This window comes from Triticum urartu, chromosome 4 (genome assembly GCF_003073215.2).
Source record: "Triticum urartu cultivar G1812 chromosome 4, Tu2.1, whole genome shotgun sequence".
Taxonomy (NCBI): Eukaryota; Viridiplantae; Streptophyta; class Magnoliopsida; order Poales; family Poaceae; genus Triticum; species Triticum urartu.
The window spans coordinates 500,515,426-500,532,272 of NC_053025.1; the positions used below are offsets into that span (position 1 = coordinate 500,515,426).

The following is a 16,847-nucleotide window of genomic DNA, read 5'->3' on the forward strand; positions in this document are numbered from 1 at the left end:
AATTCACAAGTGCCATGGGGTTGCTAAGGCATTTTTGACAATTAAATTGTATTGTCGCATCTTTATACAATCTCGCATTATGAAAGTAACTTTTTTTAACAATTCAAGTGTCCAATCTAAAGAAATAGTTTTGAAAGTCTGGATTTTCCAATGTTGAGAAAATTCCAATTTTACATAGCCGCGAGAGCGTATAATAGTAAAAAAAATGCAAATATGTGATTAAACTACTCATGTGAAGGTGACGGGTAAATTATTTTTTAATGTTTTGTTCTTTTGGCCGTTAAAGATGATAATTTCTAGTTCTTGATTTCTTTTAAGGGAGCCTTATTTTTGGAATCGAAAGTTAAATTCTTAAGGGTATTGGACAAATTTATTTTTTAGCACAAGGATTATAAATTCTCAAATAGGACTCTACGTGTAACACTCATTTCTACACTTAGGCTGTTCACTATGTATTCGGTGTCATATTACTGAAAAGTATGCCACCTACGCGTCGATGCCAGACGAAAAACTTTGGGCATCGCTATGCACACAGGCCCACGTGCATAAACAAACCAATCATCCCAACTACCAGAGTCTTCCTCTCCCTCATTAAAAAGGCCCTACCAGCGTCTCCATCTCCTTCCTCGCATCCTCTTCCTGATTCAACATCCGCCCATCAAATCCATGTCAGATGGAGGTTCTGGGGCGGAGGAATCAGGCGGGCCATCACCGGGCGGAGGGTGAGCGGGTCGACCTCGCAATGGAGGTTGCCGGTGTCGGGCTGCAGACGTGGGCATAGGCGGGTCTAGCTCACCTCTGAGGACAGAGGTCGCGGGCCGATCTCACGACCGAAGGCAGGGCCAAGCGAAGCGGAAGGCTGTAGAGCATAGGAGACCGGCGGGCCACACACCGGTGTCGTGCAAAGTCCAGCGGCAACGACAGGCGGCAAAGAGCTCACCAGAGACGATGGACTGAAGCGGAGGTACAATTCATGGCTATTGCTTCGCGTGACAACTAAGAGAGATGGGTCGTGAAATGGATTTCTTGTTTATTGCTTATTATATTATAGGTGAATTTGGCATCGGAGCAAGTAGGTGTTTTGATGCACTGAAATTTTGTTGTGGCACCGCCTCGGCAACGGGGCATCTATGCCAAAAGTGGATTCGTCACCGGTTTTGGGCTAGGGCCTTAGAGACTGGCACATGGGTTATGAGATGGGACCCAGCGACCAGAGACCGTACAAAATCCAAAATCCAGCGAACTACCGGCCCCATCAGGTAGGCTTCCATACCGGTAGACCACTAGCGAGAGTAGAGAGACGCAGAGGTATGGCCCGCCTGCAGTGTTCCCATGGTATCGTTAGACGAGTCGTCCCTCTCCGAACAGCCGAGCAGAGGCAGTGCCAAGAAAAAGTAACTCAAACAAACCCACCAGAGCCACTGACAAAGAGGCTCAGTTCACGCGTCCCACGACTGGGCCCAGCTGCGGTGGCACAAGCTCGAACAGCCCCGAGCGACGCGCAGCCGATACATCATAACAACCGGAGACTAGAGGCAGATATATATATAACGAACAGCAGGCGCAGTGAAACCGGAAGGAAGAGGAAAGCGAATTCCCCCAGAAAATAAAAAAAAATCCGCGGATATGCCGAAGACCTCCTCGTCGCCTTCCCCCACCGTCGCCCCAATGAATCCCCTCCTCCCCTCCTCCTCCTCCTCCTCCTCCTACCTCAAATCCCACCACCCGCCGGACCCGGACCCCGGCTCCCCGAGCCCCAGCCCCTGCAGCTACCTCCTCCACGTCGACGCCGACGACGAGGCGCTGATCCAAATCCCCGGCGGCCCGAACCCTAGCCCGGGGGGCCCCGCCGCCGCCTCGCCCGCGCTGCCGCCCGTCGACCCGACGCCGCACATCTCCTCGCAGTTCTACACCTTCACCGCCGCCTCGCACGCGCTCATGCTGCGCTGCATCCTCGCCGGCCGCCCCGCCGTCGCCGAGGAGGTCCGCGCCGCCACCTCCCCCTCCGTGCTCGCCTCCTGGCGGGCGGTCTGGAAGGACCGCAACGAGGACACCGCCTACCTCACCGCGTGGAAGCGCATCCAGGACAAGCTCGCCGCCTCGGCCGACGGCCGCCACCTCCACTTCAAGTCCAACCCCGCGCAGCGCGTCTCCCATGTCGGCCAGTGGCTGGACATAGTCTCGGAGGCGCACGCGGACCCGGACCTGCTCCGCCACCTCGGCCTCAAGGACACCGTCGAGCGTATCCGGCAGGCCTGGACTGTGGGAGCCAAATTCTATGGTATTCCCGAATCATTTGTCAGGGTATGTGTTGCTGCGTGCCCTGTTTGTAAGGCTGCACCTGCTGGACAGCCTGATTCTGCCATCTCATCGCCAGGACGTGGTAAGCGGCGCCGCAGGTTTGAATATACGGAGACGCTGGATGTGCCGGCACGAGACGTGCCACGCCGGCTACAGCAGCTGGCTGCCAAGCACAAGGTGGTCCTCTGTATTAGGCAGAAGTATATAAGGTATAAGCCATTCATGGCCGAGGTGAAGGATTATGCATGCCATCGTGCTGGAGTGCCAACTTCAAGTAGTGGGAATACTGTGTCCTCTTCAGCCAGCGCCTCTGAGGCGAAGAAGCCACGGGGGCTGAAGCGGGAGCCATACCAATCCAAGAGGTGTGGCTGTGGGTTCCGTATCAGGGCTATTGTGCCCATAGCCAATTATAATGAGAAAGACAAGAGTTTTGTATATCAAGAAGAGGGCACTGCAGTGTTCAAGCTTTACGCCGTGCACTCAGGGCATGAGCCCGGGCCACTTGATGGCAGTGCTCGGATTGTTCACAGGTTAGTTGGGCATCAGGGGACATTTGAGTTTGATCCAGACATATATGATGTCAATGAGGAAGGTGAGCCTAGCTTTTCGATTAAGGGGGATGTAGATGTTGACATTGATGACTCGCATCAGGCAGTCTTGCAGCAAGTCCGGGAGCTCAGAGCAGAGGTGGTCTCCCTAGAAGGGAAGGTGGCTAAGATGCACCCAGAGCTATTGGGTTCTCTTTCCAATGAGCTATCTGAGGTGTTGCACAGGATTAGGAAGTTTAATTTGGATGGCAACACTTACCAGCCAGAGGAGACATTGATGATGGGCAATGAGGTCGGGGGATGGGCGACTGGTGATGTGTCGCACCACTTAGATCATCACGATGGTGCATTCTGCAAGGAGGATGACATGCTTGATGACGATGATACTGATTTTGGTTCGAGCCTTGGGCCCATCGTCTCATGGGATAGAATGGCAGCAGAGTGCGAGGACAGGAAGATGCTAATGGGTGATAGCCCAAAGTGTGATAAGTGGATGCTGAAGGAGAATGTTGGTGACTTTGATGAAAAGAGTATACTTAACTGTGGGGATGAAGATGGTGGCGAGGATTCCAAGATTATTAAGCCATTGATGCATGATGACACCATGGTAACTGACTCAAGTTTGTTAGGCATACAAATAGACGGATTCTACTCTGGGCCCAAGTGGTATGATTCACCTGTAGGTTTAGATTCCAGTGGCGATGCAGGAGATGTCAGTTTTAGACATGGACTTGTGTGAGATTTGTGATTCACCCCTGATTCCAGGAAGGTCTTGTAAATTCTGTATGCTAGAATGTCATAAGCTTGCACCAATTTAATGTAGTGTTTGTAGGTGGAGCTTCAAAGTAACCTATCTTCCCTGATATATACAGGCTGATTAATCAATTCAACCTTCTTAACTTGTCTATAGTGCCGCTGTTGATTACTGTCTTCTTCCAAGACAGTTGAACATTGTTTCTGTTCAAAGTTTTTAATCATAGTATTTTACTATCTTATTATTGTACTTTCGAGCATTAACTTAATCTATGTTTTTTGTGCATGCGCATGTGTGGAATTTGGCGCACTACATCAGTAGCACGACAATCTGTGTTATTACTATGCAAGTTGCATCATTCTCATTGTTGCTTCTTAGTTGCATCCAGTGTATTAATATTTAATTGATAACTTCAACTACAGTGATCCTACTATACTTAGTCGTTCATTTTTGCCTTGCTTGCAATATTGCCTATCGTTAATGCAATAGCTAAAGAAACTGAACCTGATATGATATGATATGCTGTTGCTTATGCATTATGTAAGATACGTATACTGAAAATTCCAGAGTTCCTCTTGTGTGGTTTAATTTATCGTAACCTCAGCTTTTATGTGTGAGATGGATGTTGCTTCCTTGTGCGTTGATCTATGGTTGACTGGTTGGTATTTACTGTGATAAGGGATATTCCTCAGCTTATGGTTACATAAGCATCATTGCTTGCAGAAACAAAATCGGTATCTTATTCAAACATTGTAAAGACAGGAAGGGTTTTAATGCCTGTCTGGCTACCAGTATATTACTACAGTATTCACAAAATTCTTGGAACATTATGGGCATCTAAAATCTTCGATCATGCTCAGGAAAATGATTATTAGTGCTAGATGTCATAATTCTGGGCAGCTAAAATCGTTGTTCATGCTCAGAAAAATGATTAACAGTGCTAGAAATTGTAGGGAAACTTTTGATTTACATTCAATATATTGCTTTACAATAAAATGATTCAGGGGAGATTCTCTGCATACATTTACTCTTTTGAATGTGAAACCATAGTACATATGCAAATGGTGTACCCGAGTATAACTACTGCATATCATCCCAATCCTCTCCAATGAACTAGTTTTCTGTTTCTCAAATGGCTGAAGCAGTGAAGCATATAAATGTAGGGATCAACAAATTATGAAGAGAATGTTGTTACTTTGCTGGATTGTGATTTTGGGATCAGTTGAACACCATCATTTTCTTGGCTACACATGTGTGTTTTTGGCTTTTTGCTGGTGATTTACCAGTAGCATTTTTCAACTGACCATTTATTCGTGACATAAGCATACATATAGGTCTGTTATCAAATTTTTAGATGCGCCTATCTCTTTTCTGCTTATTTAAGCTTATTGGCATCAGATGACACACCGTCAGCTTGAGGTTAGAAGAACTCATATTATTTTGTGTCCTCCATTTTGTGGCACTCTATATATAGGAAAAAGTGTGCAGGTTGGATGAAATGAATGTCAGAAACAGGTCACATTTGAAGTTACCTTAGACTCTTAGTACAAGCGACGTAGCCATATCCAATGGGATAACGGGAATTACTCTGACATAGAATAGAAAGAACATTGACCTGGAATTACTCTCTTTTGTAGAATTGGAAGGCATTTTGTTCCCAGGTAACTGATGCTGAACGAACATCTGAAGATTGTTTCAAAGTGATATGTTCCATGCTAGAAATTGAGCAACCTTCCTACATCTCGGATTCATGCATTGCTGAAATTTATTCCAGGTAATAAGTAGTGGCAATATCTGAAACATGGCTTCTAGAGATATTATTTCTGTAGTAATGTGAAGTCATCCTACCTGAAATTTGGCAATTTTCATTTACTGGTTACCACTTAAGGAATCACTGTTTACAACCTGGCCAAAAAAATTAAGTGGAGTTAATATTTTGCATACTTATTTAACTAAATAGGTTATCCTTTTGTTTTTCTCTGTTATCGATAATATTCAAGTTTGTTGTGGACCTATCAAAGTTATGTTTTTTGAAAACTCATGTTGTGTTTGCTGTAGGGAGGTTAGTTTATGCCATTTTGTGTTTGTTCAATGAGACTGCTGACATGCATTGTTAGCCTGATTTGATCCATTTGGTCGCGTTGTGGAATGGGCTGCTTATAGGATCAACTAGTTCCTCATTTTTTTGTTAAGCTTGAGGGATGAAACGTCTAGTCTGTTATTATGATACTGATTAGGGTAAACAGTACTCGTTAGGTTATTATGCTACTGATTGAGATATGCCTTATCTGTACATGGGATCTGGAACATCTAGGCCTCCTTTGGTTTAGGCCCTGTTCTGAGTGGAGGGATAGAAAATATAGGAAAATAAACCTGTGAAGGAATTGGGTTGAAGGGAGCTTGGAAACCTTTGTGATCTTGATGAAATGGAGGATCAGCTAAAACTGAGGTGTTCGCGGGTCATGTGATAAAATCCAAAGGAAAAGCTAATTTTGGGACCCCACCAAGTTGTAGCCAAACACCAGCAGCAGGGCACAACTGGTACCTATCTCTCTCACATACGATTGAAAATTTTATTTGGGGCACCTCTGTTTTGCCTCGGGCATCCGCCAACAAATGACCTTGGAGTAGATTTTTCTTTTCCTCCGGAATGGGCACAGGAAGCCAGCATTTCCTTTGGAATACTGTACTGCCATCCTACAATCCGAACACTTCAAAGGAGAAGTATCCGGTAGGAATTCTTGGCAGTGAAAATCCTGTAAAATTCATGTGAAACGAACGGAGCCTTAGAGGAATCTTGTAGGAATTTCATAGGATAAAAATTCTATAGGAAAAATTCCTTTAGAGCGCTTTGGTTTGTAGGAATGGAATGCTATTCGTATGGAGGAATTCTTCTTATCCTCCACATTTCATAGGAAATTAAACATTAGCCTAGACTCAATGAAAAAAATCCTATAATGTGAATCAAAGGGCATTTCCTTTCCTATTCCTACTCATAGGATTTGAGATACATGTCATCTCATTTCCTATGACTTTTCTTTTCCTACGATTTTCCTATCCTATGAACCAAAGGAGGCCCTAGTCTTTGCACTTCTCCTCTTTGTTCTTGCTTGTGAGCAGCGTCTGCTGTTCCTGGAAGGGCCTTCCAAAAGTTGAAAGTGATGCCGGTAACCTGACAGGCTGCTGTTCCTTTTGCCTCTCAAGTTCATCATTGATCGGCTGAGGGCGACGTTAGATCACCGCAATGCACTGGCCACTGATTTGAATGCTTCGATGCCTGTCCATCGGGTAAAAAGTCACATTTGGTTCAGGATTTGACATACCATTTGTTGGCACTTGGCACTTGGCACTTGGTAGCCCTATCTGATGGTGTAGCTCATTTAACTGGGACCAATTGTGTCCCATTCATCCAGCAATCTGTAGCTCTCAGAACCGCTGATTGGGGCATGTACTCAGGAATCACAAGGTGATCTGCATACCAGTCGACGCCGACGCCACGAGGTTGTGCCGCCGGCCCGATGGACCCTTCCTTTCTCCGTTGTCAGTGTGCATAGTCGCCACCTGCCTGGGCGAATTTTAACCACCCACTCAACAGCTTTTAGCCTTCAGAATAGAACAGATGGTTGGTGCATGCACATGTACTCCTGGGGTAGTCCCATGTTAACAGTTGAGGCCGAGCAGTCCAACCAGCGCCTTGATCCGTCCAGGGCAACAACTGTGCGCTAGGATATTTCCGGCGATCAGATCATCACAGGGAAATTGAAAGTTCGACTGGTGTGTGCCCCAGTTTATCTGTATATATCGCTCTCGAGCCAACCTGGACAGTTGTAGCTCTGCAGTGAGAGTCGGTTGAGGTGAGTGAAGCCGAGAGCCAGAGCTTTCTCAGGAAGAGCACGACAAGTGACTACCATGGTGGATGGTCACCTGCACATCCGCGTCAAGGGTCACCGCCGTCGCGTTCCTGGCCATGTGCATTGCCTCTGCGGGCTGCCGCCGCCGCCGGTGACAAGGACGACCTGACGGCATCATCTGAAGTCCTGCAGGGGCCCTAGCTAGAACACTGGGACCGTCGGCTTCGATCGCTTCACCCGGTGCTCCAGTGGCTGCTTTCGCGGCCGGTTCACCGCACCAGTGCGACACGGTTTGCGAGCACGAATGCGCCGACGATACCCGGATGTACCCACGGCGGTTCTTGCAGCGAGCATCGGACGAGTTCGGTTCATCGTGTTCGCTTAGCGACGTTGGCGTTGAGATCTCTCTGCTTAGCTTTGTGTGATTGTGTTCCTCCCTCTGCGCCGTCGTTGTGTTTTGGTCTTTGGTGCTACCATGCTTGTGCGCTGTTCCAGGTGTTGAAGGTAGCCCTGTCTTTGCGCGTAGTCATCGTTCCTTTTTGCGTCACATTGCCTATGCACTGTTCAATTTGTGACTTGAATCTTGCATTAGCGAATAAAACTTCAGAGATCAACCCACAAGACGTCTTAATTCGTGTACTAGTAGCAGTATTCTATACTAGGTTGCTGATGAACTTAGAAAGTCTAAACTTGTACTCCCTCCGTCCCAAAATTCATGTACTAGTAGCAGTATTCTATACTGAGATGCTTATTTTGGGACGAAGGGAGTACAAATGATCCAAGGCACAGGCCAAGTTTTTGTTTTGCTTTCTGACGGTAGGCAAGTTTGTTGAGAGGGCTTCTTTATATGGAAAGAAAGCTGGAAACGTAACTTAAATTTCAATGTGCACTGACCGTACTCTCAAAAGACTAAAATTATTGCCAAAAGACAGGAGAGGTGCGCACACCTCGAGTATCAGTTGACTGACTCCAACTGTATCCATGCAAGCGGCGTCTCCATTCCAACCTCTAGGTAACCATACACGATCTCAAGATCAAGAATTGACGATTGAATGTAACGATCCGTAGCCTCATATATGCATCGCCGTGTCATGATCGCATCATCCCATGGTACCTCCATCTACTGCTCAGGTCCATCATCTACCTACGGCTGCCATGACAAGTCGACAACCACTGACTGCGGTGGTGGTCCTGTCGATATTTTTCTTTGCGGTGGCGCCGATTGAACCGCCGCCGACGGCGATTGGTTCATCTCTACTAGACCACTACATATACGTGGCCATCCCTCGGGCCGAGCCAACAAAGCCCGGTGCAAAAAACCCAGGCCTGAGCCCGGCACGGCTATCGGGCCTAAAAATCAGGCCTAAGCCCGGCCCATCATGCTAAAAGCCTGTCGGGCCATGGGCCGGGCCTCTTCCTTAAACAGCAAAAATGACAGGCCTGGTCATCAGGCTCAAAACCTAGGCCCGTGGACAAGGGCGGGTCAGGCCGACCGGGCCGGGCTGCCCATGGCCAGGACTAGGCACTACTGTACTATACAAGTATTCAGATGAGGCTGTGGTCCATCCTAGCTAGTTGATGTTGATCCAGGTAATGTAGTGTCTTTGCACCTGCCTGTGTTTATGTTTCGGGTCTTCCGTCAGTTCAATGTGTTCCGATTGTGCACTCCGCAACTTGCTCCGATGGACCAGCATGATGCAACAACAGGCTAAGAATGTGGGCTTCTTCCATCGATTATTTACATGTCTACATGGTGTGCTTTTTGCATGCCGCACCATTTCATCTGTGCCGTGAAATGACCACTTGATTTAGCCTCCCTGAAATCAAGTCGATATCTAACGGTTTGTATGCTTCCTTCTCCTTTTCCTGATTACAGTACGTGAGTTGCGTCTGCCTCCTGTGAAATGGCGCACTTCCTACGCTCTCTGTTCAATCAAATGATGCGCAATTCGGCGTCCAGCAAGTGGAGTATCAACCGCGAGTGACAGCGGGCCCGGAGTGCGGAACTAATCGGCGGGCATCAAACCGTAAATGATGCGAGTTTGCAAGAAAAGGCACTACACGTTTCCCATGATCTTGGGGATCCATTCGACCCGATCTCACTTTGCTAAAACGGTTTACAAAGTTGACCTCATGCCAGCATCATTAGCCTAGTTGCTGGCCGAATGATGAATAAAGTGCACAATGCAATGCTAATGCTAATGCTCCCAGGCCAGATAGAAGAAATTCTGCGGACTTTTGCGGCTAGTTGGTTCAGAATGAAGGAATGAAGGAATGAAAGGATGAATCCGTCGTGAGCTGGAGCAGACACATTCCCAGGCGCACTGAATCGACGTGAATCGCGTTGGCCCAACTAACCCGACGGAATCAACGTGAATCGAGTTGGCCGGCCTGCGCGTGTCTTTCACTTCACTACTCCTCGGCCCCCGCTGGCTCCCGCGCTTTTCTGCCTGGATTCGATGCGAATCCATCCATCCGGCGGCATCAGAATCGGTTCGACAAAATGTTCTCTCTCGCCTGGATGCGCCACGTGCCATGTGATTCATGCCTAACTTGCATACAACCAGACCCCTCAAACCCGTCTCAAATGTCCGGACAGGCCGCCCGGCCGCAGCCTGGTCATAAATTTTGGATCCAAACGAGCCCTTCAAACAGTTCTCAAACGCCCGAGTAGACCGGCACCCCCCATATTCGGTCAAATACAGGGCGAATATAGGGCGCCCGGACACACCCGTCACATCGGACCCGGCCCATGCTGGCCCACCAGATCCCACTTATATTCATCTCCATCCTCTCGCCGGACCAAATCCTAACCACTTTAGTCCAACCCTGTTGAGGATATCACTACTGGGCGTAAACCGGCCTATCTGGGCCGGGTTAACTTCTTCAGTAGTTAACTATGTTGAAACCTAAGAAGGCAGATGAGGGCTCAAGGCCCATAGTTGATTCAAGGCCTGTAGCCGTAAACCGGCGTTGGTATGTAACTTGTATTGTAAGTTAGGAATAAGTAGAGATCAAACCGGACACATCTATGAGCCGGTATTGGAAATCCGTGAACCGACGGGCGTCACCCGTGTATATAAGGGGACGACCCGGCGGCGGTTCAAGGAGGACAGACAACAACTCGAGACATAGGTGAAGCTTGTTTTCTCCCTAGTCATCGAAACCCCATCAATCCCATCACAACTAGACGTGGGCTTTTACCTTCATCGAAGGGGCCGAACTAGTATAAACTCTCTTGCGTCCCTGTGTCCGCTTTAACCCCTTCAAGCTACCCGTCGCGATGGCTCCACGACTAAGTCCTTTCTTTAGGACATATGCCGTGACAAAACCACGACAGTTGGCGCCCACCGTGGGGCTATCGCACGATGGTTTCAAGTTCTTGGAGGGCCGCTTTGAAGGACTCGAGGGCTACGCTGTGGGCCGGATGACTAAGAGTCGTCGCGGCAAGCTCTACATCGATGATGCAGGCTGGGGCCCCGAGGACGGCTCGGTTGAGTACGGGTACCGGGTCCCCTTTGGTGGCATACACGTTTTCATCGGCAAGATCGGTGAACCGGGCCCTGAGCCAGACATCTGCACCGACCTCGTCGAAACGGCTCAGCGTGTGCGGTCCGCCCGGGTTAAACCGGCCGTGAAGCGTGCCTTCGTGGGAGTCATCCATGGAGGAAGTTACGAGGATGGATCGGAATCTCGCGGCGAGACCAACGTTTATTCCGGCGACGAGTCATCAACCGAAGAAACCGAATCTCTATATCAGCTACAAGATGGCCGGATTGGGGGCTGTTCCGATGGCGACAGTATTCCGGACCCCTCTGATCTACCCAAACGAGTTGGAATATTCATGGCCGGCACACAAGCAGCGCTTTATTCTTCGACCGCTGCGCCAATAACCTCCGGTTCAGCAGCGGCGACAGCTGCCGGGGCAGGAAGCTCTGCATGCCCGCCGGCTCAAGTTCTATCAGATCTATTTGATGCATTAGCTGCGCTTATGGCAGAAGCTAATCCGGCCGACCAGGAAGTCCACAACGCGGAGATTGCGAAGGTGAAGTAACAGATCACCCAGGCCAAGGCGGACCTGGCAGCTGAGAATGCCAGGATGACCACAGAGCGGGCCGCTTTAGACGCACAAGCCTACAGGCTCATGTTGGACTAGAACGCGTCGCATGAAGTCATGAGGAGGAAGCACCGATCCCGTTTGCCTTCGGTTTTCGAGGCCAGAGACCTTTTCAACACCCCAGGAGCAGGAACCAGTAATCCGCTGGAGGGGAACCGGGTGGAAGCTCCTGGGACCGGTGCGCCGGTTCAGCCCCGTCGGATGGATCTGCCTCGTCAAAACACTGTTATACCTCAGGCTGTTTCAACACCTCCGGGTCACTACTCCAACCCAATGGACAATCTTGTTGCCGCTGCTGCACGGCTGGAGGCCATTCCAATCGAAGGCGGCTCACCGCAGGCGATAGAGACGTGACGGGTCAAGGAGCTTCTTAGGACAGCTTTGGACCAACAGGAAGCATACTCATACAGCCGCGACCGGATCCACTCGACCCCTCGCCCAAGCGGAGCTATAGCAGGCGTATGGATGAACCGGCAGTGTCAAGCAATGAACGACGTGGAGCACCCCGCGACAACAACCCGGCGGGTGGTGCTGATAACGCTCAGGAGGTGGTGGACCGGGCCCGAGCACGCAGGGAGGCCGAGTTAGCCGCACAGTATCAGACTCGGCAGCTTACGCCGGTTCGTCCAACTATCTCGGTCGAACCCGGTGTTACTTCTAGTTCTTTGGGGGTGCCTTGCCTTGTCCCCGCTTTACACAATGTGCGCCTGCCCAAGGATTTCAAAGGCCTGCGCAAGGTACCAAATTACACGGCGGATCAATCCCCAGAGACATGGGTGGAGAGCTATGAGATGGCCATGGAGATGCTTGAGGTGGATGATGCGGCATATGCGAAGTACTTCACCATGATGCTTGAAGGAACGGCCCGCACTTCGTTAAAAAGCTTACCGGCCAACTCTATCAGTTCATGGGCCCAATTACGAGCCCGATTTATCAGTAATTTCAAGGATACATGTAAGCAGCCTATGTCGATAGTGGACTTAGCTGCCTGTGTCGAGGAGAAAGGAGAATCGACGACTCATTGGGTGCGCCGGGTCTCACAAGTGTTGCATTCATCAGACCGCATCAACGCTGACACTACTGTCTTAACCCTAGAAGGCAACTGCCGGTTTGGGCCCCTAAAGCTGAAGTTGGGACGGATGAAGCGCCATTGCACTGACATGGGGACCCTCATGGCCGCTTTGATAAAGTATGCTGATTCTTGATAGTACCAAGGATCCCGATTCTGATGATGACAAGGCAGGGAAGGGAAAGAGGAACAGCAATTCCAAAGGTCAGCAGCATCACTTGGCAGGCAATGGTGGTGGAGGCAAGCGTAAAGCGGATGGTAACATGGACTTTGTGGCTAACACCAATGCGCAGGACAAGGGCCTGTAGGGGAACGTTGCAGAAAACAAAAAAAATTCCTACAGTTTCACCAAGATCCATCTATTAGTTCATCTAGCAACGAGTGATTGGATTTCATCTACATACCTTTGTAGATCACGCGCGGAAGCGTTCAAAGCACGGGGATGAGGAAGGCGTACTCGACGTGATCCAAATCACCGGAGATCCTAGCGCCGAACGGACGGCACCTCCGCGCTCAACACACGTACGGTCAGCGTAACGTCTCCTCCTTCTTAATCCAGCAAGGGGGAAGGAGAGGTTGAGGAAGATGGCTCCAACAGCAGCACGACGGCGTGGTGGTGATGGAGCTGCAGTACTCCGGCAGGGCTTCGCCAAGCACTATGGAGGAGGAGGGTGTGTTGGAGAGGGAGAGGGAGGCACCAAAGGCATGGGGTAAGAAGTCCTCCATCTCCCCACTATATATAGGGGGGCCTAGGGGGGGCGCCGGCCCTAGGAGATCCAATCTCCTAGGGGGGCGGCGGCCAAGGGAGGAATCCCTCCTCCCCAAGGCACCTAGGAGGTGCCTTCCCCCTTTGGGACTCTTCCCTTCTTGAACCCTAGGCACATGGGCCTCTTGGGGCTGGTGCCCTTGGCCCATGTAGGCCAAGGCGCACCCCCTACAGTCCATGTAGCCCCCCGGGGCAGGTGGCCCCACCCGGTGGACCCCCGGAACCCTTCCGGTGGTCCCGGTACAATACCGGTGACCTCGAAACTTGTCCCGATGCCCGAAATAGCACTTCCTATATATAATTCTTTACCTCCGGACCATTCCGGAACTCCTCGTGACGTCCGGGATCTCATCCGGGACTCCGAAAAACATTCGGTTTACTGCATATACATATCCCTACAACCCTAGCGTCACCGAACCTTAAGTGTGTAGACCCTACGGGTTCGGGAGACATGTAGACATGACCGAGATCGCTCTCCGGTCAATAACCAACAGCGAGATCTGGATACCCATGTTGGCTCCCACATGCTCCTCGATGATCTCATCGGATGAACCACGATGTCGAGGATTCAAGCAACCCCGTATACAATTCCCTTCGTGAATCGGTATGTTACCTGCCCGAGATTCGATCGTCGGTATCCCAATACCTCATTCAATCTCGTTACCGGCAAGTCACTTTACTCATACCGTAATGCATGATCCCGTGACCAGACACTTGGTCACTTTGAGCTCATTATGATGATGCATTACCGAGTGGGCCCAGTGATACCTCTCCGTCATACGGAGTGACAAATCCCAGTCTTGATCCATGTCAACCTAACAGACACTTTCGGAGATACCCGTAGTATACCTTTATAGTAACCCAGTTACGTTGTGACGTTTGGTATACCCAAAGCACTCCTACGGTATCCGGGAGTTACACGATCTCATGGTCTAAGGAAGGGATACTTGACATTGGAAAACTCTAGCAAACGAACTATACGATCTTGTGCTATGTTTAGGATTGGGTCTTGTCCATCACATCATTCTCCTAATGATGTGATCTCGTTATCAATGACATCCAATGTCCATAGTCAGGAAACCATGACTATCTGTTGATCAACGAGCTAGTCAACTAGAGGCTTACTAGGGACATGTTGGTGTCTATTATTCACACATGTATTACGATTTCCGGATAACACAATTATAGCATGAATAAAAGACAATTATCATGAAAAAGGAAATATAATAACAATCCTTTTATTATTGCCTCTAGGGCATATTTCCAACAGGGCCAGCGACGCAGGGGTAAACCGCCAAATCGCAATGGAGTACCCAACCCTAACCCGGACCACCTAAATTATCTACTGAGCCAGCCCTGTCCAAGACATGGAACGAAGGAGGTGCCCGCAAACCACCTTTGGAAGGATTGCTTCATTATGCAGGAGTTCAAGAATTCTAATGCTTTCCGGTATGATCACGGCTCCGGCGGTGGCTCAGGATCCGGGCCGGGTTACGGTGGAGGAATTCCGGTTCAGGATTTAATGGTAATCCGGGCGGACATAATAATCAAAATAATCAGAATAACCAGGGTGGTTACAACCAACAACAGCAACAGTCAGGTTACCAGAGCAACCCGAAGCAGTTGAATAGTGGGCAGTACCATGTCTTCACCATTAGCTTGGACAAGCGAGACCGGAAGGTTCAGAGGCGGGCAGTCAACTCTGTTGAACCGGCCGTGCCCCGTTATCTATGCTGGTCTGAACAGCCAATCATATGGAGTAGAGAGGATCACCCTCCCCAGGTTGATAATCCGGGTCAGTTGGCTCTGGTGGTGGCGCCTCAGGTGGGAGGTTACAAGTTCACCAAGGTGCTCATGGATGGAGGGAGCAGCATTAATATCTTGTACTATGAGACCTTCCGTGGTATGGGACTAATAGATAAAAATCTCAAACCATCTAATACGGTGTTCCACGGTGTGGTACCTGGCAAGTCAGCATATCATGTTTTGTAAGATATCTCTGGAAGTGGCCTTTGGAGATGATCATGATTCCAGGTCGGAGACATTGACGTTTGAAGTGGTGAAAATCCAAAGTCCATATCACGCCCTGTTTGGGCGACCGGCCTACGCCAAGTTTATGGCACGGCCATGTTATGTGTATTTGCAGCTCAAGATGCCGGGTCACAAGGGGACAATAATGGTTCACGGAAGCCGTAAAATCGCTTTGGAGTGCGAGGAAGGAGATGCGTCCTACGCAGAGTCGGTTTGTGCCACCGAGGAGCTGAAGTATTATAAGGACAATGTTGATCCGACGGACATGACTCCATTAAAGAAGCCAACTACGGAGCATGATCCGACCCTGAAGTTCAAATCGGCAGCAGAAACTAAGCTTGTTGACTTCGTGCCTGGCGATTCGTCCAAGCAGTTCAGCATCAGTGCCAACTTGGATCCGAAATAGGAAAGCGCGCTCATCGAGTTCATCCGTGAGAATCGGGACATTTTTGCATGGAAGCCCTCTGACATGCCAGGTGTACCGAGGCAACTCGCTGAGCACACCCTTAATGTGGATCCTAAATACAAACCGGTGAAACAGTTCCTCCGCCGGTTTAACGAAGAAAGACGCAAGGCGATTGGAGAAGAGGTAGCCAGGCTCTTAGCAGATGGTTTTGTTGTTGAAGTTTTTCACCCTGAGTGGCTTGCCAATCCGGTGCTAGTCCTTAAGAAAAACGGCACCTGGCGCATGTGTGTGGATTACACAGATCTTAATAAGGCTTGTCCAGCAGATCCTTTTGCCCTCCCCCGTATTGATCAAATTATTGATACTACAACGGGTTGTGAGTGTTTAAGTTTTTTGGATGCATATTCTGGCTATCATCAGATCAAAATGGCAGTTAAGGACCAGGAGAAGACGGCATTCATAACTCCCTTTGGAGCCTTCTGCTATGTGTCTATGCCCTCTGGGCTCAAGAGTGCCCAGGCAACTTATCAACGGTGTGTACAAAATTGTCTTCACAAGCAGATTGGCCGTAATGTATATGCTTACGTGGATGATATCGTGGTTAAGTCCAGGGAGAAGGAGACTCTGGTTGACGATTTGAAGGAAACCTTTGATAACCTGAGGACGTACAAGATGATGCTTAATCTGGACAAGTGTGTCTTTGGTGTACCGGCGGGCACGTTATTGGGTTTTCTGGTGTCCAACAGGGGAATTGAGGCTAATCCGGAGAAGATCACAGCCATCACCTCCCTGGCTAAACCGAAGTGTATCAATGATGTTTAACGCCTGGCAGGCCGGATTGTCGCATTAAGCCGGTTTATCAGCCGCCTTGGTGAGAAGGCAATCCCTTTGTATCAGATGTTGAAGAAGATGGATCAGTTCGTCTAGAGTTCCGCTGCTGATGAAGCATTTGAGGACTTAAAGCGGCAATTGGCCAATCCGCGTGTGCTCGCCGCTCCCATTGA

The 16,847-nt window shown here is 49.3% G+C and overlaps 1 protein-coding gene across 1 annotated transcript; it reads left to right on the forward strand.

The window, feature by feature from the left end:
- The first annotated feature begins 1,579 nt into the window (after nucleotides 1-1,579).
- On the forward strand, nucleotides 1,580-3,756 carry LOC125552276. The gene has a single exon (XM_048715775.1). The coding sequence runs from the start codon at nucleotides 1,627-1,629 to the stop codon at nucleotides 3,586-3,588; it is 1,962 nt and encodes a 653-aa protein (XP_048571732.1). The 5' UTR covers nucleotides 1,580-1,626; the 3' UTR covers nucleotides 3,589-3,756.
- The last annotated feature ends 13,091 nt before the right edge of the window (nucleotides 3,757-16,847 follow it).